The sequence below is a fragment of the Nannospalax galili genome, unplaced genomic scaffold (assembly GCF_000622305.1).
Source record: "Nannospalax galili isolate Female #2095 unplaced genomic scaffold, S.galili_v1.0 scaffold325, whole genome shotgun sequence".
Classification (NCBI taxonomy): Eukaryota; Metazoa; Chordata; class Mammalia; order Rodentia; family Spalacidae; genus Nannospalax; species Nannospalax galili.
The window spans coordinates 1,882,195-1,907,977 of NW_008355159.1; the positions used below are offsets into that span (position 1 = coordinate 1,882,195).

Here is a 25,783-nt window from a genome sequence, read left to right on the forward strand (position 1 = left end):
CAAACTCACAGAGATCTGCCTGCCTCTGCTTCCCAAGTGCTGGGATTAAAGGCATGCACCACCACACTGAGCTATTTATTTAAGACAAGAGTTCCGCTATGTGGTCCTGACTGGCCTGGAACTTGCTATGGTAGACCAGACTGGCCCCAAACTCACAGATATCTACTTGTCTCTGCCTTCCAAGTGCTTTGATAAAAGTGTGTGTCACCACACGTGCTATTTTTTTGTTTGTTTTTTGTTGGTGCTGGTAATAGAACTCAGGGCTTGTGGATGCTAGGCTAAGATTCTCTAATAGTATGTAATGTCCTCAGCTCCACTTTTTCCTATTTATATTTATGTGTAGAGCAATGTTTTGTTTTTTTAAAAATTTTATTTATTTAATTTTTATTTATTTATTTGGGTCTTTTTGAGACAGGGTTTCCTGTAGCCACAACTGACCTGGAACTCGCTATGTAGACTGGGCTTGTCTCAAACTCACAGTGATCTACCTGCCTCTGCCTCTGGGATTAAAGGTGTGCTCCACCATGCCCAGCTTTATTTATTTATTTTTATATTTTTTTATTTTATTTTATGTGTATGAGTGTATGTAAGTGCACCCGTGCAGTGCAATGCCCACAGAGGTCAGAAAAGGGTGTTGGATCCCCTGGAACTGTAGTTACAGATGGCTGTTAGCTGCCATGTGGGTGCTAGAAATCGAACCTGGGTCCTCTGCAAGAGTACCCAGTGCTCTTAACTGCTGAGCCATGTCTCCAACCCCCAATTTTTAGAAAATGTTTTAAAAATTCTGTTTTTTTGTTTTTGGTCTTTTTGTGACAGGGTCTCCCTGTAGCCCCAACTGGCCTGGAACTCACTATGTAGACCAGGCTGGCCTTGAACTCAGAGATCCACCTGGCTCTGCTGGGATTAAAGGCATGTACCTCCACGCCCAGCAAAAATTAATTCTTTGTGTTTTGATCTTATCTCCTCCCCGACACATCCCTCTCCCACTTTCATGTCCTTTTCTTTTACATCTATATAACTCACTTTGTCCAATTAGTGCTGCGTGTATGTGTCCAGACTCATATTTTGGAATCTTTTTATGAGACAGGGTTTCATATAGCCCAGGCTGGCCTGGAACTTTTTACGTCACTTGAACTCAGCCCTATTGCTTCCAGTTCTCAAGTACTAGGATTACAGGCATGAACTGCCATACCTTGAAATGTATATTTTTACATTTTACTTAAAAATATTTTTAATAAACTTAACAAAAATATTATTATTTTTAAAATTTTTTTGAGCTTTTGTACATTTCATAAAATGGTTCTTAACCAAATTTAGACCCCCCCTCCCCCATCCATGTCCCCCCAACCCCCCACTGGACCTCATGTAGTCCACCATAATTCATCCACTGGAGTCTAGTCATCCCATCTAGAGATCATAAGTAAGGCATACCCTCTCTCACCCAGCAGTAATCAGTCTCCAATAGTTCTCATTCTAGGGTTATTGATTATTATTACTATTATTTTTTATTTTATGTGTATGAGTGTATTGCCTGCATGTGTGTAAGTGTACCCATGTTGTACAATGCCCAAGAAGTTCAGAAGAAGGTGTGAGATCTCCTGGAAGTGGAGTTAAATGCATGGTGGTTAGCTGCCATGTGGGTGCTGGGAATCGAATCTGGGCTCTCTGCAAGAGCAGTCAGTGCTCTTAACTGCTGAGCCATCTCTCCAGCTCTTAATAAAACTTTTATTCTTTGATATTTTCCTGCATGTATGTTTTAGTCCTTTCATTCCCATTACCCTGTCTCAGCCCCTCTTCCTTGTCCCACTGAAACTCTTTCCCCAGAAATCCCCTTCTACTTTCATGTCTTTTTGCGTGTATATCCTACTGAATTTAAATAGGGTCTGACCATGTTTTTTTTTTTTTTTTTTTTTTTTTGACAGGGTCCATCTTGAAAGTAGGTGAATCAGGGACCAGTGAGTTGGTTCAGTGGGTAAAAGGTGCTTGCTGCTAAGGCAGACAATCTGAATTTGATCCCTGGGACCCGCATGGTAGGAGAGGAGCAACTTCCCAAGTTGTCCTCTGATCCTCTCACCCCCACTGTGCTACACTTGTGTGCGTGCAACGCACGCACGCGTGCACGTGTGCACACACACAGTAGATAAGTAACTAAAATTTTTTTAAAAGAAAGTAGTGGTGTGGGTGTGGTGGAGCATGCCAGAGGCAGCACTTGAGAGGTGGCAGCAGGAGGATCAGTAGTTCAAGGCTAGCCTTGGCTACATAGGGAGTTTGAACCCTGCCTTTACATAAGACCTTGTTTAAAGAAATGATTACCAGGCCTGGTGGTATACACCTTTAATCCCAGACATAGGCAGGTGAACTCTGTGAGTTCAATGTCAGCCTGTTCTACATAGTGAGTTCCAGACCAGCCAGGCTGCATAGTGAGGATCCCCCCCCCCAAAAAAAAACCTAAAACCAAAACCAAAAACTCCCCCCAAATGAGAAAGTAGATGGATCAGGCTAAGGTTACTCTGAATTTTTCTAAGTTATTAGACAGAGTCAGTACTCGACAAGTGAGATATGCCTCAGATTGGCTTTATTAACAGCATTTCGATCTCGCAGGCTGATCATTATGATTGCAGAGGAGTCAGTTGGTACGGGGCATTCCTCATTCCCAGTGCCCTCATTTTGCTATCTTATTGACCAGCACTTGGAATTCTTCAAAACTGACTTCACCGTCGCCATTCTTGTCCAGTTCTGCAAAGAGGTGGTCTAGAGTGTTTGAACCCTGGTTTTAGACAAAAGGAATGGGATAGGGGAAGGGAGAGAAGTTGAAATCAGATGTTGCAGCATATCTCTGAAATTAGAGACACAGGATCTCCCAAGAAGGCAGCCCGGGTTTTCAGTCACCTCCCACTGATGATATGATGGTATATAGAAACCAGCTTTAGCTGTGATACTGCTTCATGTCACAGAATAGGGTTCTTTCTTTTTTCCTTTTTAAAATATTTATTTTTGAGACAAGGTCTTACTATATAGCCCTGGCTGGTCTGGAGCTTACTATGTAGGCCAGGCTGGCCTCGAACTCAAATATCCACTTGTCTCTTCCTCCTAAGTCCTGGGATTAAATGCATGTATTACTATACCCAGCTAGCGCTCTCTCTCTCTCTCTCTCTCTCACTCTCTCTCTCTTTCTAAAACACTGCTAACACTCTTATTGTGATTTAATAGTCATCTGTATTTTGACATATCTTATGAGCTCTGAACCTCTTTATGCTTCTAAAACATTCTTCAAACTGTACCTGGTGGCTCAAGCCTGTATTTCTAGCCACTAACAAAGCTGGGAGCAAAAGGCCTGCACTGAGCTTAAGGCTAGCTTGGACTACATAGGGAATTCAAGGCTAGCCTGTGCTACATACACCCTATCTCAAAAACAACAATAGTAAAATTCTAACATTTAATTTTTCATCTAACCCTTCTTAAAATTTATATATGTGTGTGTCTGGATGAGTTTATGTGTACCCTGTGTGCCTGGTGTTCATGGAGGCCAGAAGAGGGCGTTAGATCCCCTAGAACTAGAGTTACAGCTGCCATGTAGGTGCTGGGAACCAAACCTGAGTCTTATGCAGGAGCAGCTCCAACCATTTTAAGTGGACAGTTCAGTAGTGTTAAGCATTTTCATTTTGCTGTGCAGCAAATATCTACATACATGTATGAGGCCTTGGGTTCATCTCCCAGCAACATACACACAATTAATTTCAGTTGCAAGAAAATAATGAAATAACAGGTTATAATGTTATTGTAGTCAGATTTTCTTTTTTTCATATTAAAAGCACAACTCCTGTTGTGTGGTGCCACACCCCTTTAATCTCAGCACCGGTTTACTACATAGCGAGGTCTAGGCCAGTTGGGGGCTATAGGGAGACCTTGACTCCAGAAAATCAATCAAGCAAACGAACAAAACCCCACAAGTCCTGTGGATTGGGGATGTAGCTCAATGGTACAGTGCCTGCTTAGTTGGCCAGGCTCTGGGTTCCATGTGGCCATGTCTCCACAGGGCTCTGGTTAGTATCTCAGAGGCAGCCCTCAGCCAGGCTTCTCTCCCTCCCCCTTCCATCTGAGCACTGGAGGCAGCTGCCACTGGCTGCTCAGGTGTGTGCTCACCTTCAGTAGACTGGGAAATTCCGCCTGAATCAGCTGCTTCAGCTCTTCCTTTGACAACTGGTTTGGATCGCCTTCTTTGGCTGCATATTTTTGAAAAATGCTCTTTAGTTCTTCAGGAGACTTCTTAGCACACATTTTGCTGTCCTGTAATTGGGAAGAAGGCAGATTTACCAAAAGGTTAGAGTGTTTTCAACAGGGTTTCATTGCCTTTTCCCCTTTTTCCTGATAAAGATGAGGGAGAATAAGGAAAAGGGAGAGAAGAAGAGAGGTAAGTGGGAACAGCATTAGTAGTTACCAGTGTATTTTAAACAATCTTAGTGGACTGGGGAATGTAGCTCAGTTAGTAGAGTGTTTGCCTAGCATGCAGGAAGCTCTGAGTTCCCACCCCAGCATCCCATAAACTGGTGTGGCGCATGCTGAGATCATACTGACCTGTTCACCCGACGGTACAGGTGCTGGAAGAGTCACTCAGGCGACGAGTGATTGAAGAGCTCAGGAGTAGCTCTTTTATAGTCTTACAGACACACCGCCCTGATTATGAAATTTCCCTTTGTTTACCATTTAAGGGTAATTATTAATGATTTTTGAAATCCAAGCTTAAGACTCTTTTAATTAAGCTCCAATAAAGAGCCATCTCAACCTTTACTTAATGGTTCAGATTCCCAAGAGTAAAATCTGGATTCCCCCCCCATTAATTTTCCCTCCAATATGGAATTTTAATTTTTGCTCACAGCTCTCATTTCTGAGAAGTTTAAACATTAAGGACTGTTTTTAATGGAACTTCAGATTTAGGCTTGAAAAAAAGAACTTTCTTCCTACCCTGAAAAAAATGCTGTCACGGACAGTATTACATGACTTTAAAAGATAGATTACCACGTGGTAGGGCACGCCTTTAATCCCAGCACTCGGGAGGTAGAGGCAGGCAGATCTTTGTGAGTTCAAGGCCAGCCTGGTCTACATAGTGCGTTCCAGGCCAGCTGGAGCTATAGGGGGACCCTCAAAAAGGCCAAAACAAACAAACAAAAACCAGAATGACCCTTGAAGTCCTACTGATGGCTTGTACATTCTAGGCACTTAAGTATTTGAATACATGAATGAGGGGAGCCATTGCTTCAGAAGCAGGTTTAAGAAATGGGAAACTACATGCTGCTTTCTCATTTTCTTTGGCAAAATGAGATTACTGAGTAACATGGCCATTTTCATTTTTGTTTCCATGTTTGCTTTTTATTTCTCATTTCTCTTCCCCTTTCTTTTTGACACAAGGTCTCACTGTGTAGCCCTGGCACACCTAGAACTCACTATGTAGAACAGGCTAGTTTTGCCTGCCCCTTTGCCTTTTGAGTGCTGGGATTAAAGCGTGTGCTGGCATGCTAGGCTATATTTCTCATATTTATAACAAATGTGTTTTATTAAATCATTCTAAAACCTGTGAAAGCGCTCTTAGAGAATTAGAACTACTTCAGACATTTTGGAACTGTAAGGATTTGAAGTGACAGACAAAATTAATTTCTTCTAGAAAGAGTTCTGTCCATAAAATCTAGGACATTTCCAGGGGACATTAATGCTGATTGTAACTCACAGGAAGGGGTTCCAGATCAGCTTTAAAAGCCCTTCAGCAGCTTTAAAACACTTGGATACTTCAACACTTACCATTTTCTCTGACCTACTATATATTACCTGCAAATTCAGGCTTGATATATTGGACTGTACTTTGAAATTCTAGGGTCTTATTTACATTAAAGAACAAATGTGAAATGTGTTGCTTAAAAGCTTTGCGTCAATAGAGTATATTTATTATTCCATAGGTTTTTGCTGTTTTTATTATAGTTTGATACTGGTTTAGACTATATTAACCCGCTAGTTGGAGTTACTGGTATTTCAGGTTTATTTATTTATCTTTTTATTTATTTAGTGTGTGTGTTTGGTGTATGCATGTATGTACACATGTGCGTGCAGGAATGTAGGATATTGGGTGTCCTGCTCTATCACTCTTCAACCTTATTCCCTTGAGACAGGGTCTCTTACTGCACCTGGAGCTAGGCTGGTGGCCAGCAAGCTCCAGCAAACCTCCTGTGTTCTGGTCCCACGCAATGCCTGAGTCACCGGCTGTAGCCGTGCCTAGTCTTTTATGTGAGTGCTGGGATCCAAACTCAGGTCCTCACGCTTGTGCAGCAAGTGCTCTTACCTAATTAGCTGTCTCTCCAGACCTGTATTTACTTACTTATTATTATCTCTGAAACATTTTTAAATTACTTATATTTAGTGTGTGCGTGTGTGTGTGTGTGTGTGTGTGTGTGTGTCTTCATGCAAGTGGAATGTTCAGAAGACAACTTATGGGAGTTGGTTCTCTCCTTCTACCATGTGCCTCCTAGTGATCGAATTCAGGTCATCAAGTTTGGCAACAAGTACCTTTACCCACTGAGCCATCTCCCTGATGCTACTCTTTTATTTATTTATTTATTTATTTATTCATCCATTCATTCGTTTGTTTATTTATTATTTTCTTATTTGAGAGAGGGTCTCACGTAGCCCAGCCTGGCCTTAAACTCACTATGTAGCCAAGGATGACCTTGAACTCCTGATTCTCCTGTGTTCAACTCCCCAGTTCTGGAATTACAAGTATATGCTACCATGCCTAGCTGATATTTTTGGTTGAAGATTTTATAGAAAAAATACTCTGATTTTAGCAGTGTTTTTTAATTAAGATTTTAGAAAATTTCCAGTGTATTTTAGATAGAGGTTCTAGTTTCCTGGGCAGAAGTGGACTTTGGTGATTAGTTATAATAAGAACTTTTTTTCTTCTCCCAATAGCTTTGTTGTTGTTTTTTGAGACAGGGTCTCCCCATAGCCCAAGCTGGCCTGGAACTATGTAGACCAGGGTGGCCTCTATCTGAGATCCCTCTGCCTCCTGAGGGCTAGGATTAAATAAAGACTTACACCACCATGCCTGGCAGCCCAACAGAATTTAAAACTTTATTTATTATTTATTTATTTATTATTTATTTATTTATCAATTATGTGTATGAGTGTTTTGCCTGCATGTATGCATGTGGATATCCTGCAGTGCCCCTGGAGGGCAGAAGAGAGTGCCAGATCCTCTGGAACTGGAGTTATAAAGGGTTGTTAGCTGCCATGTGGGTACTGGGAACCAAACCTAGGTCCTCTGCAAGAGCAGCCAGTGCTCTTAACTGCTAAGCCATTTCTCTGGACCCCACAACAGCTTTTTCTGTTTTTGTTGGTTTTTGAGATGGGGTCTCTTTGCTTAGTCCAACTCCCAGTATAGCCGAAGCTAGCCTGATTGTAATCCTATTTTAGCCCTCCTGATTGTGGGGACTACAGATGTGAACCATCATGCCTGGATCCAATATCTTTTAAAAATATTTCAAATTTATAGTTAAAGTGACAAGAGCAGTATGCTGGACAACAGTGTACCCTTTCAGTAGATTCAGTGGTTGTTGACTTTTCCATGTTTGCTTCTCAGTCTCTGGATTAGTACTTTCCTCCCCATCAACCTTTTGAGAATAGGTTGTGGACTTTCACTGGCCTCAGCCTATATCTCCTACAGACAGGATGTTTTTCTACATAATCACAATTGTGTTACCACAGCCCATATTTATTTGAAAACTCAAATAATCACTTTTGAGCTAAAACTGATGGGGCTGGCTGTTCTATTTTTGTGTCTGTGGAAAAGATGATTTTGATCACTACATATATTCCTAATATGAATATGTTATATGTCAGACAGCATATTCTATATAGCATATGTAATTCAGATCATATGGCATATATGATGTATATATATATAAAAATATATAACACATACCTTTTAAGAATATTTTATTATTTTTATTTTGTGTGTATGAGTGTAGTACCTGCATGTATGTAAGTGCATCTGTGTAGTGCAATGCCTGTGGAGGTCAGAAGAAGGTGTTGGTTTCCCTGGAACTGGAGTTATGGACAGTTGTTAGCTGCCATGTGGGTGCTCAAACACGGGTCCTCTGCAAGAGCAGTCAGTGCTCTTAACTGCTGTGCCATCTGTCTAGCCCTAAGAATCACTGTTGGGGCAGTATCAGCTAAGAGTCATTTAGGCTACAAATCTCTCGTTTCAAGGGAAGACCTCTGATTAAAATGGGTCCAGTGCTGCCTGTCAGAACATTGGCTCTTAACAGATGCTAACAGAACTTGAAAAATAACCCATGTTTCTTCTCTGACTTTTGCTTGCTCATCTCCTCCGGTGACATCACTTGTGCCTTATTTTTCTCTTTATCCTTAGACTTACAAGCATGAGGGTAACCCAGCAGTCAGAAACACAAAATCCACTAGGGGACATTCTCATGAAACATTAACTACAAATGAATGGAGACATGTGATAAATGCAGGGTGTGTTCACGTTCACAAGAGTACATTTTGAAATGAGAGAAGGAAGAATGAAGGTACAAGATTCGTAATGGAAAAATGGGGAGGCAAAGGTTATTTAGCACCTCACTGTTGAATTGCTTGATCTTTGAACACACTTATCCCCGCCCCCTGAAAACCAAGGCCTCTTGGCCCCACAGGCTTCTGTGGTCATGCTATTCTGCTCAAAGTCAATAGTGTGGAGTGCCTGAAAAAAACATTCTTTGGACTGGGGATGTAGCTCAGTTGGTAGAGTGCTTACTTAGCCTCCATGAAGCCCTGGGTTCCATCCTTAGCACCACATAAACAAGGCATGGTGATGCACACCTGTAATCCCAGCACTCAGGAAGTGGAGGCAGAGGGATCAGAAGTTAAGATTCTCCTTAGCTACATTTAGGGAGTTTGAGGCCAACTGGAGCTCTTCAGAAAAGTAGTGAAGAGGCAGTCTGTGTGGGATGGTATGGTGGTAGGGGAGGGGAAGAACCATTAGCATTGAAACTGTGTGGCTGAGGTAGAAAGTACAGGTTTGAATCCATGAGGAGAATCCAGCTAGACTAGGGTCATACATGAGGTAAGACCCGAAGGCCACCCAGGAGAGCTCCAATTTGATTTGAAGTGACAGAGACTGCTGGAGGAAGTAACAAAACACATCATTAGGTAACATACTTTTAATGTAAAAGTGGTTCATACTATATGTACATCTACTACATGAGTCATAAAGAATACAAATCATAGTAAGGCTTTGGGAAAAAACAAAACAGAAAAACCTAACAAATGGGAAGGAATAGATTGGGGAATGTTTGTAAAGAATATTTGAGGAACACACTAGAAAGTCTGTGTGAATCACTAGAAATGGGGCTGGGGAGAGGTAGAGCATTTGTCTACCATGTGTGAGGTCCTAGGTTTACTCTCCAGTACTGTAAAAAGGAAAATATTTGGGGGGCCAGCAAGATGGACTAGTGGGTAAAGGTGCTTTCCATTGAGGCTGATGACTTGAGTTCAGTCCTGGTACCTACATGGTGGAAAGATAGAACTGACTCCCGTAAGTTGTCTGTGACCTCCACATGCATGCCATGGCACATGAGCACCCACACGCATACACACTCTCTCTCTCACACAAAATAAATAAATGTTATTTAAAAAGAAAAAAAGAGAAAAGACTGGGAATGGTCTGTTGGCAGTAGGCATTCCTGTTTTTCTAGGTGAAATATTTAAAGACAAGAAGCTGCTTCCAGGAGTTAGGGTTAGTTGGACACTGCCATGAAGGAATTTCATCATTGATAAGAGAATCTGACTTCTTTATACTTGGTGGTTTAAGGGACCCTGGGATGCTGAAGGTCTTGAACCCATTACGCTTGTATCTCGGTTACAGAAAAAGGTCAGGGCTAATTAGTACCATGGTTTTCCTTGTGCGGTGCTTTTACATCTCTCAAAGCTTTATAACTTATTGATCCTTTTTACTTTTCTTATGCTCTATGGCTCAATTCCAAGAGAGGACAGGGTGTGGAGATCAGACCACAGCCAAGATTTTAGTCAAATTAGATGAGCCATGGAAATAGTTTTGCAGTGGAAGAAGCATTTTCCTTTCAGATGCAGAGTTGGTAGTATTTTGGAAATGTTGAGAATAAATATAAAGGTACTTGAGGATCTCTGACTGTCTGACTGTGATAAAATAGGCATGTGTTTAAACCAGGTTGCTCTCCTGTCTCTTAGGCTCCTTGGTTCTATTTTCTATTTGTTGCCTTAATCAGGTTACTTATACAACTTGAGAGGCTATCACCGTCACCCACCATCTTTTTTTTTTCCTTTTTTCTGTTTTGAGACCAGGTCTCATGTAGCCCAGACCTTGAACTTGCATGTAGCATAACCACTCCTCATTTTATGTGGTGGTAAGGCTCAAACCCAGGCTTGACAAGTACTCTTCTTTTTTTTTTTTTAATCTTTTTGAGACAGGGTCTCCCTGTAGCCCCAGCTGGCCTGGAACTCACTATGTAGACCAGGCTGGCCTTGAACTCACAGAGATCTGCCAGCATCTGCCTCCTGAGTGCTGGGACTAAAGGTGTGCGCCACCATGCCCAGCTTGGCAAGTACTAGCTGGCCTGACTCACTATGTAGACCAGGCTGGCCTCGAACTCACAGAGATCTGCCAGCATCTGCCTCCTGAGTGCTGGGACTAAAGGTGTGCGCCACCATGCCCAGCTTGGCAAGTACTCTTCCAACTGAGCTACATCCCCAGTACCAGCTACCATCTTTAGAGCTTGTCTTGTCTAAGGACAACTGATAGTGCCAGGCTTGAGCAGTTCCTACAAGAAACCAGGGATCCAGGCATAGTGGCACACATCTTTAACCCTAGCACTTGGGAGGCAGAGGCAGGTGTATGTCTTGAGTTTGAGGCCAGCCTGGTATACATAGCAAATTCAAGGCTAGCCTAGTCTGCATAATGAATTCCAGGCCAGCCAGTGCTACTTAGTGAAACCCTGTCCCCCCCCAAAATAACTAGCTAAATAATATAAAGAAACCGGGGACTTTGTTGCCATGGTCTGCCTAGACCGTTCCAGTTGTCTAAACTTGATTAGAACTTAAGTGGAAGTTGAGGCTTTGAATACACATAGAACTTCTTATGCATTTGTGGCAGCTGGTGTGGACTTATCTCTGCCTTTTCGTAGAATATGCACAGAAGGGCTGGGCACTTATAAATAGCTTGGCTTCATAAGCTGGAGGCTGCTCTTTCTCCCTTGACTCCAGTAGTACTTAATCTGGCCTTTAGTAGCCCTCCAAAGAATATAGGGAAGACATGGCCAAGAGCAATTGAGAATTTTCCACTGTATCCACTGGGAGGTGTGATGCAGTTTTTTTCCCACCCCTTCCCCTCAGTGGTTCTTGGCTTTTCCCTGGGACACAGGGTTCCTATGTTTCGAAACATTGTCTGGGGCACTGATAACATCAGACATTTTCTTAGAAATTCTTCCTTCAGGAAACTGTAGTTGTCAAGGATTCCTGTAGAGCAGTGTGTGGCATTTAGGGCGTGTGTGTCTGGTGGTGGTGGGGTGGGTAGCTAGGGAAGCTTTTTGAGTGAGAAACCTGAGCAATTCTGTTAGAACAGGTTGACTTACCCAACTGCATTCTGTTCCAATTACTTAAAAAAAACATGAAACAAAAACAAAACAGAGTGAGCAGAACTGAGAAAAAAAGATGAATTACTAGGTTAATGAGAACAGATTTTTCATGAAAGTCTTCTGGGTTTCTGTGGTGTGACCAGAAAGATAAAATCTGAAATTGTTTTGTCTTAGTTCATTTGTTCATTCATATTTAGTGTGTGACATGGGCTGGGAACAACATGGCAAGGAAAAGCAGCAGCATTCTAGTCTGTCACAGAGGCTGGGAACTGGACCCAACTGATAGTAGTGGTGACAATAGGCCACAGACAGAAGCACTGACTAGGCCATGGCTCCTTGATAGTGGGTAGCTGAGTAGAGATCTCAGGGTTCAGGAAGGTTTCATTTAGGACAAGATAGCCTGGAGGGGTAAATTAATACAACTGGACAAATCGGATAGAAAGAGAAGTCAGCATGGACATTGTTTTCGTGTGTGTGTGTGTATCGGCGTGTGTTTGGTGCATGTATGTGTTCATGTGGGTGTGGCATGTGTGCATGCAGTGTGTGGAGACCAGAGATTAATGTCTGATATCTTCATCCATGACTTTCCACTTTATTTCTTGAGTCAGGGTCTCTTACTGAACCTGGAACTCATTGATTTGGATAAACTGGTTGGTAGTGAGCTTGCTAGGGTGACAGATGCATGCTACAACACCTGGTTTTTACATGGGTATTGGGGATTTGAATTCAGGTCCTCATGATTGCATGGCAGGCACTTTTACCAACTGAACTATTTTCTCCAGCCCCCCCCTTTCTTTTCTTGAGACAAGACTCATGGTATGGATTGGAACGCACTACATATCTAAGGATGAACTTGAACTTCTGATCCTCCTGCCTCTAACTCCTTAGTGCTGAATTAGAGACCTTCACCACCAGGTCTAGTTTATGTGGTGCTGGGAATCAAACCCAGGGCATTGTGCATGCTAGGCTGACAATCCAGTTGAGCCATTCCCTCAGTCCTTGTTCTTCTGAATCTTTTTATTATTTTTTATATAAAAATAAAAAATATTTTATTATTTTTATTTTATGTATATGAGTGTATTGCCTGCATGTATGTAAGTGCACCTGTGTCATGCAGTGCTTGCAGAGGTCAGAAGAGGGCATTGGATCCTCTGGAACTGGAGTTATGGGTATGGCTGTTAGCTGCCATGTGGGTGCTGGGACTTGAACCCGGGTCCTTTGCAAGAGCAGTCAGTGCTCTGAACCCCTGAGCCATCTCTCCAGCCCCCTCAATCTTTTTTCAGATTACATTTATTATGTGTTGGATGCACATGCCTGCATATAGAGGTCAGAAGAAAATTTGTTGGAGTTGTTTCTCTCCTGCTACCATGTGGCTTCTGGGGATCAAACTCTGAGCCTCAGGCTTGGCAGCAAGTGTCTTTACATATCAACCCATCTTGCTGCCTCCCTGCCTCCCCCGTTTTTTATAAGATAGCTTCTCATCGTGTAGCCCAGTTTGGCCTCAAACTCACTGTGTAGCCCAGGCTGGCTTTAATTCTTGCCAATTCTCTTGCCTCCACCTGCTGGGTTTACAGGTGTGTGTTAACTGTTCCTGGCTTGTTTTTTTGTTAAAGGAATTCATGTAATGATTTTTGGGGGGAGGTATTTTTGAGACAGGGTCTCCCTGTAGCCCCAGCTGCATGGAGATAATGTATTTTATATAATAATTATATAATGATTTTATATAAAGTAGGTACTTTGGAATATCTTTTGACATGGACAGATTTACTTATGCAACATTGAGCAGTGAGGAGAAGTTTATTCTGGGAGAAACTTGAATAACTAAGTAGAAAGCCTTAGAAGCCTGAAATTGAGGTGTAGGGTATAGAACTTAGGGTTTGAGTAGTGGTAGAAGATGGTCATAGAAGGTCCTAGTCTTTTTTTCCCCCTGTATTACTTATATATGCATATTTCCCCTGCATGCATGTAAGTTTACTGTAAGTGTATCATGTGTTTGCAGTGCCCACAAAGGCTAAAAGAGGGCATTGGGTCCCTTGGAACTGGAGTTACACAGATGTTAGGTCTATGAAGATGCTGAAATCTGAACCCAGGTCCTCTGCAAGAGCAGCAAATGCTCTTAACTGCTGAGCCATTTCTCTAGTCCTATGATCTTTTACTTATTTATTTGTTTATTTGTTTATTTTATTACTTTTTTGAGACAGGGTCTCATGTAACCCAGATGGACCTTGAATTCCCTATTTAGTGGAGGATTACAGACATATGCTACCACGCCCAGTTCATGAAGTGCTGGGGATTGAACCCAGGACTTTTATGCATGCTACACTAGCACTCTACCAACCAAGCTACATCCTCAGTTCCCAGTACATTGTTTTATAAGTTATTTGAATGAAAATTGAGAAGCAGTGGTGAAAAGCTTATACAATGTGTGGTGGGTGACTGGTTTTGATCAGGAACCCTTGGAGTACTCAGCAGACATGGTCCTTGAGGGAATGATCACCTGAAAGAGCATGCCTCAGAAAATAAAGCTGGATAATTGGGAAATTATATATTTACAATATGATAAAACTGGGCTTGTTTTGTTTTTAAAGGTGATTGACATGCCTGAATACAGTCCTGGCAACTTGGGCGGAACAATGAGACTGGGCCTAAGACGAACTGTTTTCAAAACAGAAAATTCCATACTGAGTAAGTTACCTGGTTGTTTGATTTTGTTAAGACATTGGAGGATAGTTTGTGTGGCTGTGCTGGGGTCCTCCTTGTTAGTGGATGCTCAGTTCCACCCTTTCCAGCAGTTTCATGGCTTCAGACTCTTCCTCTTACCTGGTCCCCTATTCTTGCTGACCTGTCACTTAAGGCATTCAGAGTTCTCTTTTGCCATCCAAGTTCATTTCTGAGAGCCTTGGTAATTCACAAAACAGATCACTGAACAGTTCCCCAGAGATCAAATGACAACAGGCTGTCTCTGCAAAGGTTCTCTTCCTGCAGAGGTTCTGCTCTGATTCAGATTCATGTTTTTGTTTGAGCCAGGTCTCATTCTCATTAGCCCAGGTTGGCCTGGGACTCTGAACATAGCTGAGGCTGGCCTTGAACTCCTGATCCTCCTGCCTCCACCTCCCAAGTGCTTGGATTAGAAGTTTGCCAGCATGCCTTGCTGCCTGGCTTCTGTTTCATGGTTTCTTGTGTGACTGGCCTTGGCCCATTATTCATGAACTTTTTGAGGAAGAGGGTAGTTGTGTGTCTCAAAAGTCTAAGGGGCTGACAACATGGCTCACTGGGTAAAGGCACTTCCTGCCAAGCCTGGCAACCTAAGTTCAGTCTCTGAAAGCCACATGACTCTTGCAATTTGTCTCCTGATCGCCGTACAACACACACATACATACTAAATAAAATAATTAAAAAAAAATCTCAGTTTCTGTCCCTCCAGTATAATAGTCCCTGCATGGGGAGAGAGAACAAGAACCTGGCTTGCCCTCTGATATTTGCTTATCTTCATGATCTGCACAGACTTAATTCTTATTTCTATGGACCTTGTTTCATGGATTATTATGTGAGAATAGCTTCATGTTAACAAAACCTGAATTCAGTTTACAAAACATATCATGAGTGCCTGCTGTGTGCTATATATATTGTGCCAGATTCTGCAGCTATAGCAGAGGCTGGACAGGAAGCAGCCCTACCTTCCTGTGACCTTGAAACAAGTAGAAAAAGTGTGAAGAGCAACAGCAAAGTGTTTCAGGGGCCTGAGGAACTCAGGTATCCGAAGTCATTTTCCTTATGGGACAGAGGGTATAGCTCAGTGGTAGAGCCCTAGCCTCACATGTATGTGGTTCTGGCTTCCAGCCCAACACCATAAAGAACAAAAGAGGTTGAGTATGGTGGACATGTCTGTAGGATCAAGGTCATTCTGAGTACTTTAACCCTGTCTCAACCTTTCCCACACCAAATAGCCTTCCTAATTCAAGGAAGTTAAACCAAAAATACCATTTTCCCCTTTAAGGGTGAATATAAAGCTTGAGAGGAATACAAGACTTCTAGCAAGTGTGATATTAAAAGATGAAGTTGAAAAGTGAACACCCCTCCCTGCTTTCTGAGCATGCTGTGGCTCTTCACCATATTCCTTTACAAAGTCTTCATGGCTGTTAGTGATTGTTTGCTTTCAGGTGTTTTCAAATTCTTTGAAACTTTGTTCATGTAATTGCCTCAAATGACAAAAAATGGTTAGTGAAAAATGATTGAAAATTATGTACTGTAAAAGACTTGATGATAATTGTATTAAGCTCTTTATTTATTATTTATTTTTTGGTCTTTTTGAGACAGTCTCCCTATAATGGGGCTGACCTGGAACTGACTATGTAGACCAGGCTGGCTTTGAACACACAGAGATCCACCTGCCTCTACCTTCTAAGTGCTGGGATTAAACGCATGCACCACCACTCCCAGTGTATTAAGCTTTTATAAAAAGCAGCATTGTGCTCAGTGTATTTTAAGATTTGATAGAAATAAGACTGATACTGATTTTTCTATGCAGTCAATCTAAAGATATTGATGATTTTCATGAATCTTTTAAATATAGTTTTACATTTATTTATTGTGTATGCAGGTATGTGTGTATGTTTGTGCATATGGAGGTCAGAGGACAACTTGTGGGAGTCTGTTCTCTTTCCATCATGTGGGTTCTGGGGCTTGAACTCAGGTCATCAGGCTTGCTTGGCGGCAAGCACCGTTAGCAGCTGAACCATCTCATTGGCCCTGATTTTTATGAAGCTTAAATATAGCACCAAAGGTGAGATATTTTTTTATAGTGTATAATTCACTGGCTTTTTTGGGGGGGGATCTTTTTGAGACAGGGTGTCCCTGTAGCCCTGGCTAACGTTGAACTCCTGATGTAGACCAGGCTGGCCTCTATCTTACAGAGATTTGCCTGCCTCTGGCTTAAAGGTGTGCACTACCACTCCTGGCCATCACTAGAGTCAAGCATAGAATATTTCATCACCTCTCATAGGAACTCTGTAGTCTTTAGCTGTTGCTACTCCTATCCCCTCAGGCAATCATTGAGTCACTTTGCAAAATTTGCCTATTTTAGCCATTTAATGTACATGGAACTACAAGAAATAAGATGTTTTGTGCCTGGCTTCCAACATTTATTGCAGTATTTTTAGGGTTCCTCCATGCTGGAGCATGTATCAGTACTTCATTTCTTTTACTGGCTGACTAATATTCCATTGTATGGTTGTACCACATTTTGTTTATCCACTCACAAGCTTATGGACTGTTTTCAGTCAACAATTTCTTTAATTTAGTTACATTAAATTTATTTATTTAAAATAATTTGAGACAGGATCTCATAGCCCAGGCTGGCCTCAAACTCACTATATAAGCAAGGATTAACTTTGAACTCTTGATCATCTTGCCTCTCCCTCCCAAGTGCTGGGATTACAGGCATGAGCCACCACTCCCTGGTGCTATCACTCCCTAGTGCTTGTCTAGTGCTGGGCAAGTACTCTACAACCAAAGCCACACCCCCAGCTCCTGGTTGCCTTGATTTTAAATTGTGCTTCTTAGTTTACAAAAGGCAGGTGTATATGAACCTGTGGTCCTCAGCAAGCATAAGGTTTTACTTGAGTGAGACTGACTTCCATAAGTGTGGCAGAGGTTGTCGAGTATAACAGCACACTTCCCATGGCTCTACTGAATGTCATAAAAATATGAAAGGAAAAAAAAAAAAAAACCCTTGTTGTATTTTATGGGCTTTGGCTCTCCGGTTGGCATATTTCTTTTGTAGGATCTTATTTTTTCACAAGCTGACACATTTATTTTGTAGGCTTCTTTTCTAGTTATTACATTTTTGCAACGTCGGTATGAACAAAATACATTTGTGTATGCTACCTGTAAAAACAACTAACCATTTTGATAGAAAGCATTTTAATGCTATTCATTTTGATTTCAATTAGATTTATGGGCCCCATGATTACTGTGCTCTGGATTAAGTGGAAAAATGAGAAAGAGTTCTTTAGTGAAAGAGACGGCCTTCCCGGGGAGCCAAAGACTGAAGATATTGTTAGACACAATTGCTGGACTACTTGAGGGATTGGAATTTTTTTTTATTTGAGGACAATTCCTGTTTTTCCTACGTCACTTGTTAGTCCCTTAAGGGTTTTGTAAACTGAATTCACTTTTTCTGAGGCAGAGATTTTAGGTATAAATTGATTTGGACAAAGGTACCGGTAGTCATCAATTGCTTTGTTTGTAACAAATATGTTTTCAGAAGCTTGTTCCTGTCCGGTGTTCTGTATGTCTTTGTTGTCTTTGTCTCCAGAGGTTTTTGCTTTTGTTTTCTTTAAGGGCTTTAAGAGATGAGCATGTAGCTCAGTTGGTAGGGTACTCACCTATCATGCACAAAGCCCTGGGTTTCATCCTCAACCCCTAGTAAACAGGACATGGTGGTGTACACCTATAATTCTGGTGCTCAGGAGGTGGAGGCAGGGGGATTAGACATTCAGGGTCATCCTTGGCTACATAGTGATATCTAATGTATCTAATGACCTTTATAGCCAGCTTTGACTCCACACATACTCATTAGCCCTTTTATTTAAAGCCTTCCCCCTCTCCCTCCTTTTTTTTTTTCCGTTTTGAGATAGGCCTGGGCTGGCCTCAAACTTGCTATGTAGCCAAGGATGACCTTGAATTTCTAATCATCCTTCCTTCACCTCTTGAATGAGATTACAGGTTTGCACCACCACACCTGTCATTGTCCCCTCCCCCAAAGTGGGCTTTGTTAGTTGCTAAGGCTTGCCTTGAACTCTTGGGCTCTAGTATTCTTGCCTCAGTCTCCCTAGTCACTAGGACTCCAGGTGTCTACCAGTGTATGTGAGTTAAGGAACCCTAATGTGCTGATTCATTTTGTACTGATAATCGTTTCATATTGGTTCCGGCATTTTATAAGAAAAACGCTGATTCGAACATCTCCACACGGGCTTTCTGTTTCTTTGAATATTTCATTAGGACAGGTTTCCAGGAGTTGGATTATTAGGTCCAAGGGTATGAACAGTTTATGGCCGATAATTCTGCTGGATTGTTTGAAAGAAGGGGTGAGTCAGTACACAGTGACGTCAGCTGTGCTGGTGTTCTGCCTTCCCTGGTTTTCTGCTAGCATTGTTAGTTTGCTTGTTCTCTTAGCAAGAACAAACAGCTCTTCATCATAGCATTGGCTTTTGTGTTCCTTTTCATTGCTACACAGCCACTTTTCTTCCCCTCCAAATGTTGATTTGCTCTTGTATATACTGCTTAGGTCTCAGTTTTCATTAGCAGGGAGAGAGATCTGTCTGCCCCAAGGCTGTAACCTCAGTGGTCTAAACCAGGGGTTAAGTTTTAGGCATTTTGCCAAGACATCCAGGGAGAGAAGCAAGCCTTTGTCTAATATTGACCGTGGTTTCCAAACCAAATGTCACCGCCTAGAAAGAACATGTGTCCTGGACCATCCAATTAGCAGGGTTAAATACTGCCGGTCTAGTGGATGTGCATCAAGCAGGGATGCTAGCTAATTTAAATATCCCATCATGTTAAATCTAAATTCTGTGTGTCTTTCCCAACTAGCACAGAAGCATTTAGTGAGTCCCTCTTTTCGGAATCGGGAACTCCATAGGGTGGAAGGGTACAGAGAAGTCCTGAGGGCTCCAGGAGGCATAGTAGGGCCTCCCCCTGAGCATATTGCTGGGTTGTGAGGTGGTTAAAAGGAACTGGACACATGTGGATGTCCAGTCCAGGAGAGAATGCACCATAACATATTTGAAGAAATTAGGAGCCTAGAGTAGTATAGTTTATTCAACTGGAGACTGAGATTTAGAGAGTTCCTATAGGTGTTCTGAGAAGACGGCAGTCACCCTCAGAGCAGAGAACACTGGAAAGTGACTCAGGCAAAAGATAAGTAGCAGTTGAGGCCAAGGAGAACTCCTCAGGGTAATCGAGTTTAGGATGCAGCAGACCAGCCAATCTGTGTGACTAAGGCAGGTGGAAATTAAATAATTTAAGAGATTTCAGGGGCTGGGGAAATGACCAGTCTGTAAAGTGCCTGCTATTCAAATGTGGGGATCTAAGTTCAGATCCCCGGCACTCATGTAAAAGCTGGGTGTGGTGGTGTGCATCTGTCACCCCAGCACTGGGTTGCTGGGATAAGGGATGTGGTGGAGATAGCCAGATCCCTGGAGCTCACGGCCAGCCAGCCTAGTGAAATCAATGAGTTCTAGGTCCAGTGAGAGACCCTGTCTCAATAAATAAGTTGTAGGGGCTGGAGAGGTGGCCCAGCGGTTAAAAGCACTTACTGCTCTTGCATAGGACCCGAGTTAGGGTCCCCACACCCACCTGGTGGCTAACAGCCATCCATAAACTCTAGTACCAAGGGATCTGACCCCTCTTCTGACCTCCACTGGCAGCGCATGCACATAGCACACTTGCATGTAGGCAAAACACTCATACAGATAAAATAAAAATAAATTTTAAAAAATTAAAAAAAAATATGTGGTGGAGAGTGATTGAGGAAGACACCTGACAAAGATTCTTGGCACGCACACACACACACACATACACACACTCACACGAATGCACACATCCATGTGAACACCTGTGTACAACACGCAATTAAAAAAATATACGGAACCAGGTGTGGTAACACACTCCTTTAATTCCAGCACTTGGGAGGCTGAGGCAGATGGAGCTCTGTGAGATCAAGGCTAGCCTGGGCTTCATAGAGAGTTCTGGGCCAGCTGGGGTTATAGGGAGACTCTGTCTTAAAAAAAAAGCAAAACCAAAAAAAAGCGTGTGAAATAAACTCAGTACTTTTTTTTAAAGGGACCTCTCCTGCTTTTTCTCATTAAAAAATGGCGCTTGACTACAGTGGTTGATTTTGCTTTACTGTAGGAGAAAGGGTTTTGTTCTGAAAGAACAGAGGCATGAGGCCAATTAGGAAGGCATCAGGTGAGTCCCAGTGTTAAGGGTCTGGATAGAATTTATGGCTCTCGCAATATGAAGTAGTTAACTTGGGAAATTGAAAGAACTGGAAAAAATGGGAATATGGAAAAGCAAATTTTTAGGGGCTAGAACAATTACTTTTGCTTGCTTTCTTCTTATCTAAGCACTGATATAGCAAAACAGCTTCTGCTTTCTAATGTGATTAGATTGTTACAAAGTTAGGGAAAAATACCACAAAAATCCGTGACTGGGCTAATGAGGTGATTTACAGAGGTGTTTAAGTAAAGGAGTTTAAAAGTCCACATCACGATAATTTGTCATTGCACACAGACACGTGTTCAGAAGGAAAGCAATGGGCCCTGGAAAGGAGCTGGTGGCAGCTTTCCCACAGACCCCGTCCACACCGCTGTCTTTCTAGCTTTTCTGCCTTTCATTCAGAAACCCTTTGCTGGAGTGTGTTTGGGAATATGTAGTTCTGAGATGCCTCCTTTCTTCCTGACTGGGTAGTTGCCATTTATGTCCTCTTTATCAGTCTGGCACTGTTCTAACTCTGGACTAGTGTGATGGCTTTGGATCCCCTTGGGCCCCAGCTCTCAGGTACTGGCTGTGTGTAGCTACCTCCAGCCACAATGTCTGCTGCTCAGGTGTTGAATAGGAAGAGTGCCTCCTCACAGGGCTCTTGGGAGAGCTAGCCAGATTCCAAGTTCAAGTCCTTAGGCCACTGTCTGGCACATAGACAATACTGCTTCAGTCAGGCTTCTGGGCCAGTCAGTGGGTAGCGCTTACTGTATTCACCTGTGATCCTGTCACCTGACTGTTTGCCTGGCATGCATGAAGTCCTTCCTGGGTTTGATCCCATCTCTACTCAGGAGGTGGAGGCGAAAGAATGAGGATCTCAAGGTCATTCTTAGCTACGTAGTGAGTTTGAGTTAAGCCTTGGCTATATAAGACCTTGTTCAAAAGAAAACAAAAACAAAAATCCAGCAAATAAAGAATGAGAAGCAGAGCCTGGGGTGGTGGGGCATGCCTGTAATCTCAGCACTCGGGAGGCAGATGGAGGAGAACCATGACAAGTTCTAGGCCAACCAACCAAGGTTTTTCACAGAGAGACCCTGTCTCAAAACCAAAATAACAAAAATGAATGGTGGTCAGTTGGGCGGGGTACTGCTCAGTGGTGGAGTACCTGCCTATCATGTACCCAGCCCTGGGTTTGAACCTCAGCACAGGAGTGAGGTGGGAGTGAGGCTGGCTGGAGGAGAAGGGAGCAGATAACTCCGGTGCCTTGCAGGTTCTTTCCCTTCCCTCTGTTCCTATCTTCTTTCTTTTTCTTAGATGAAGGGACTGGAGTATAATTCAGTGATAGAATGCTTGCATAACATGCACAGGGTCCTAAGTTTTATCCTCAGCCTTAAAAAGAAAGAAGTTGAATGAAAAAAAAAAAGAAAGAGAGCAAAACACTACAATGTAGAGTTATAAAGCAGAGATAACTTTTGTTTTGTTTTGTTTTTTTGTCTTTTTGAGACAGGGTCTCCCTGTAGCCCCAGCTGTCCTGGAACTCACTATGTAGACCAGGCTGGCCTTGAACTCACAGAGATCCACCTGCCTCTGCCTCCTGAGTGCTGGGATTAAAGACGTGCGCCACCACTCGGCTTAGGGATGGTATTTTAAAATTGTGATGTTTAATCCTGAAAAATAGACATAAAGCAGATCACAAAAATAGAATTAGGGAAAGTGGAGCTGTTTAGCTATTGAAAAAGAAATGAGATGTTTCATAAAAATCGAAGGAATGCTATATTCCAAGGGACTCTAACGCCCTCTTCTGACCTCCGTGGCATTGCATGACACGGGTGCAGTCACATACATGCAGGCAATACACCCATACACATAAAATAAAAATAATAAAATATATTTAAAATACGAAAGTAGTAAGGAAAGGAGAAAGCTAAGATGCAGGCCCTGGCCATGTGCTTTTCTTTCTGCTTTGTGCTATTGGGGTGGGAATCCAAGGCCTTATGCATGCTAGACAGGTGTTTTCCTTCTGAGATATACCCCAGTCCTTGTTTTTTGAGACTGACTTTCACTTTGTAGCCCAGGCTGGTCTGGAACACTCCATCCTGCCCCCACCCCCTGTTGCTGGCATTACATATATGTGTTAGTGCATTTGGCTCCTAACTTCCTGTGAACTTTCCGGGCACCAGGAATGAAGACATCACATGCAGCATTTCAGTTATTCCTGTCACACCCTAAGACCCAACAGTCATTTTTCACAAGAGAAAGGAATCCTTGCAAGGTTAATTCACTCACCCAGGTCACTGTTAGAAGAAAGTTACTGAACCGACTGAACACCTCATTAAATGCGATGGTTAGAGGTTATAGAGGAAAAACTCAAAATAGCCCTCAAAGCTGAAAGCCCCCTCTTGCTGATAGCCTTGAAATAAGGTTCCATAGGTTTTAGGAGCAGTGTTTTATGGAAGGGAAGCAGAAGTCTCAGAAAGTAAGACCTTATCCCTGAGCCCCTTGTGAAAGTATCTTTGTTCACAAGGAGGGACATAAGTACTTAATAAATATTGGATTGAGGGCTGGGCAGATAGCTCATTTGGTTAGGTGCTTACCTTGCAAACATGAGGACCAGAGATCAATTCCTTGAACCCCTGTAAAAAAAAAATTAAAAAACAAACCTGGGTGTGGTGGCCCTCTTATAATCCCAGTGCTGGGAAGAAGACAGGTAAATTCCTGGCCAGCTCAAAACCCAAGATGGATGGCATCTGAGGAATAAACCCAGAGTTGTGCTCTGGCCTCCATATACATACAGCTGCACACATGAGTACCCACATATATGAACATGAACACACACACACATACACACACACATACACATACACACACACACACACACACACACACACACACCCAGAACATTGAATTGAGTATCAAGGTAGGGCCAAGTAGGAGTGTAGACAGCCGGGGGTGAGAAGTGACACAGTCTGTGCTTAACAAACCAGCAGCACCTACACTTGGACTCAAGTTAGACAAAATCAAGTGGTGAGGACTGTGACATGTTGATGAGCCTATGTCCAAAGCTGCCATTATAGATAGTTCCATGAAGAACTGTGGATTCATTGGCGTTACTCTTCTGAATTAATTAATCATTTAATTAATTATTTGTGTGTGTGTGTGTGTTATATGCATATGGGGGGTGGTGGGCACACCCATGTGAATGCAGAGGCCAGAGGAAGATGTTGGGTGGCCTGCTTTTTTTCTCTTGCTTTATTCTCTTGCTGAACCTGGAGCTAGGCTGGTAGCCAGCAAGCCCCAGCAATCCTCCTATGTCTGTTGGTCACTGTGCTGGTGTTGCAGGTGGGCACAGTGGTGCCTGCCTTATTACATGGGTGATAGGGATTCAAACTCATGCCTCATGCTTGCACAACAAATATTCTTTCCCAATGAGCCATCTCTTCTGCTCTGTTCTTCTGTTTAAAAAAATATATTGTATTTTATATGTATGAGTATATTTCATATATATACACACACCCCTTGTGGGTGCAGTGCCAGTGAAAGCCAAAAGAGAGTGTCGGATCTTTTGGAACTGAAGTTAGGACAGTTGTTAGCCACCATATCAGGGCTGGGAACCGAACCTGGGTCCTCTGCAAGAGCAGTCAGTGCTCTTAACTGCTGAGCAAACTCTCCAGCCTCATTTTTTTTGACATGGTGTTCTGCTATGTTGCCCTGGCTGACCTGGTACTTACTCTGTAGACCAGATTGGCCTCAAACTCCATATGGTTTTCCTATCTTCCATCTGAGTACTGGCATTACAGGTACATGCCACTAGGCCTGGCTTTGTTGCATTTTTTTTTAACCAAAAGAATAAGATGGGGGGCAGGGGAAGCAACAACAACCAACCAACAAACAAAAACAACTTTGCAGATCTTTACTGCTAAACCTGCCCACTTTTCTAACTCAAAAAAGTGTTAACTTTTCCCTTACCCACTTTTTGTCCCTTTGGATACCAGCCCAGATCCTAAGTATGCTTTCCCTGACACTCTGGACACTCTCTTACTCTGAAGAGACACCCCTCCCCAGCCCCCACCCCCCGCCCCAGCTGCTTGCTGACCTCCGTTGCTGAACCTGCCTACTTGGTTGGACACCAACTCAAAAGGCATGACTATCTTTCTTCCTTGTCTCCATCGCTCACCTCTCTGCAGTTGCTGAGATTTATAGCTTGGACACCTATTGATTTTTCTCTCAAATTCTAAGAAAATGGTCCTTGAACTTGAAAAAAGAAAAACAGTGCTTTGCTTTTTGGGAAGGGGGCGGACAGTGCTGGAACTTGAACGCAGAACTTCATACATACTAGGAAATCGGTCTACCACTCACTATGCCCACAGCTTGTGATTTTTGTTGTTGAGATTTTCTCTTATGCCTTACATTATAACATGGCACAGGCATTCTTTAAGTCCATCCAGTGGACCACTCAGAAGAGGAGTGTGTCTATCTCTTCTTTATATTTTGGAGTCAGCTATGTCTAGCTGAATGAATGAACTGAATGTTATTCTATAGTGCTTGTCCATGACAGTGTGGGTTGTGGTTCCTAACTGTGGTGTATTTTTATTAGAAAATAATTTTTCCCCTTGTCTTGGTAATCACTATGCAGCCCAGACTGGACTTGAATTCAAGGTAATCCTTCTGTTTGAGCCTCCCAAGTGCTGGGGTCACAGGTGTGAGTCACCATGCCCAGTTACAGGGTTCTTTCTTTCTTTTCTAAAAAAATATTTTATTGCCGGGCATGGTGGCGCACGCCTTTAATCCCAGCACTTGGGAGGCAGAGGCAGGTGGATCTTTGTGAGTTGGAGGCCAGCCTGATCTACATACTGAGTTCCAGGACAGCTAGAGCTACAGGGAGACCCTGTCTCAAAAAGACAAAAATTTTTTTTATTTATTATTTTTATTTATGTGTATGAATGTATTGCCTGCATGTAGGTGAGTGCACCCCTGTTGTGCAATACCCTCGGAGGACAGAAGAGGCTGTCAGATACCCTGGGACTGGAGTTATGGACAGTTGTTAGCTGCCATGTGGGTCTGGGAACCAAACCTGGGTCTTCTGCAAGAGCAACCAGTGCTTTTAACTGCTGAGCCATCTCTCCAGCCCCTGACTTGCCTTATTAATG

At 42.7% G+C, this 25,783-nt stretch overlaps 2 protein-coding genes across 8 annotated transcripts in view; one reads left to right on the forward strand and one right to left on the reverse strand.

Annotated features, from left to right (window-relative positions):
* The window catches only part of Ctps2 (CTP synthase 2), a 136,934-nt gene that overhangs the window by 70,496 nt on the left and 40,655 nt on the right, over window positions 1-25,783 (forward strand). For all 7 annotated transcript variants that reach the window (XM_017802950.2, XM_017802953.2, XM_029555600.1 and 4 more), the window contains one exon: window positions 14,243-14,339. In XM_017802950.2, the coding sequence (XP_017658439.1) occupies window positions 14,243-14,339 (97 nt within the window). The remainder of the gene's footprint in view (window positions 1-14,242; window positions 14,340-25,783) is intronic.
* S100g (S100 calcium binding protein G) lies at window positions 2,554-4,628 on the reverse strand. The gene is made up of 3 exons (XM_008852217.3): window positions 4,576-4,628; window positions 4,144-4,287; window positions 2,554-2,767 (listed from the first exon to the last, which is right to left on the reverse strand). The coding sequence occupies exons 2-3, from the start codon at window positions 4,276-4,278 to the stop codon at window positions 2,663-2,665; spliced, it is 240 nt and encodes a 79-aa protein (XP_008850439.1). The 5' UTR covers window positions 4,279-4,287; window positions 4,576-4,628; the 3' UTR covers window positions 2,554-2,662.

Bases quoted from the DNA above. Each gene is read 5' to 3' on its own strand.
- S100g (XM_008852217.3), bottom strand. From the start codon at position 4,278: ATGTGTGCTAAGAAGTCTCCTGAAGAACTAAAGAGCATTTTTCAAAAA. The intron at 2,768-4,143 runs GTGAGCACACAC...GTCTAAAACCAG, and splicing joins AATTTCCCAGTCTACTGAAG to GGTTCAAACACTCTAGACCA.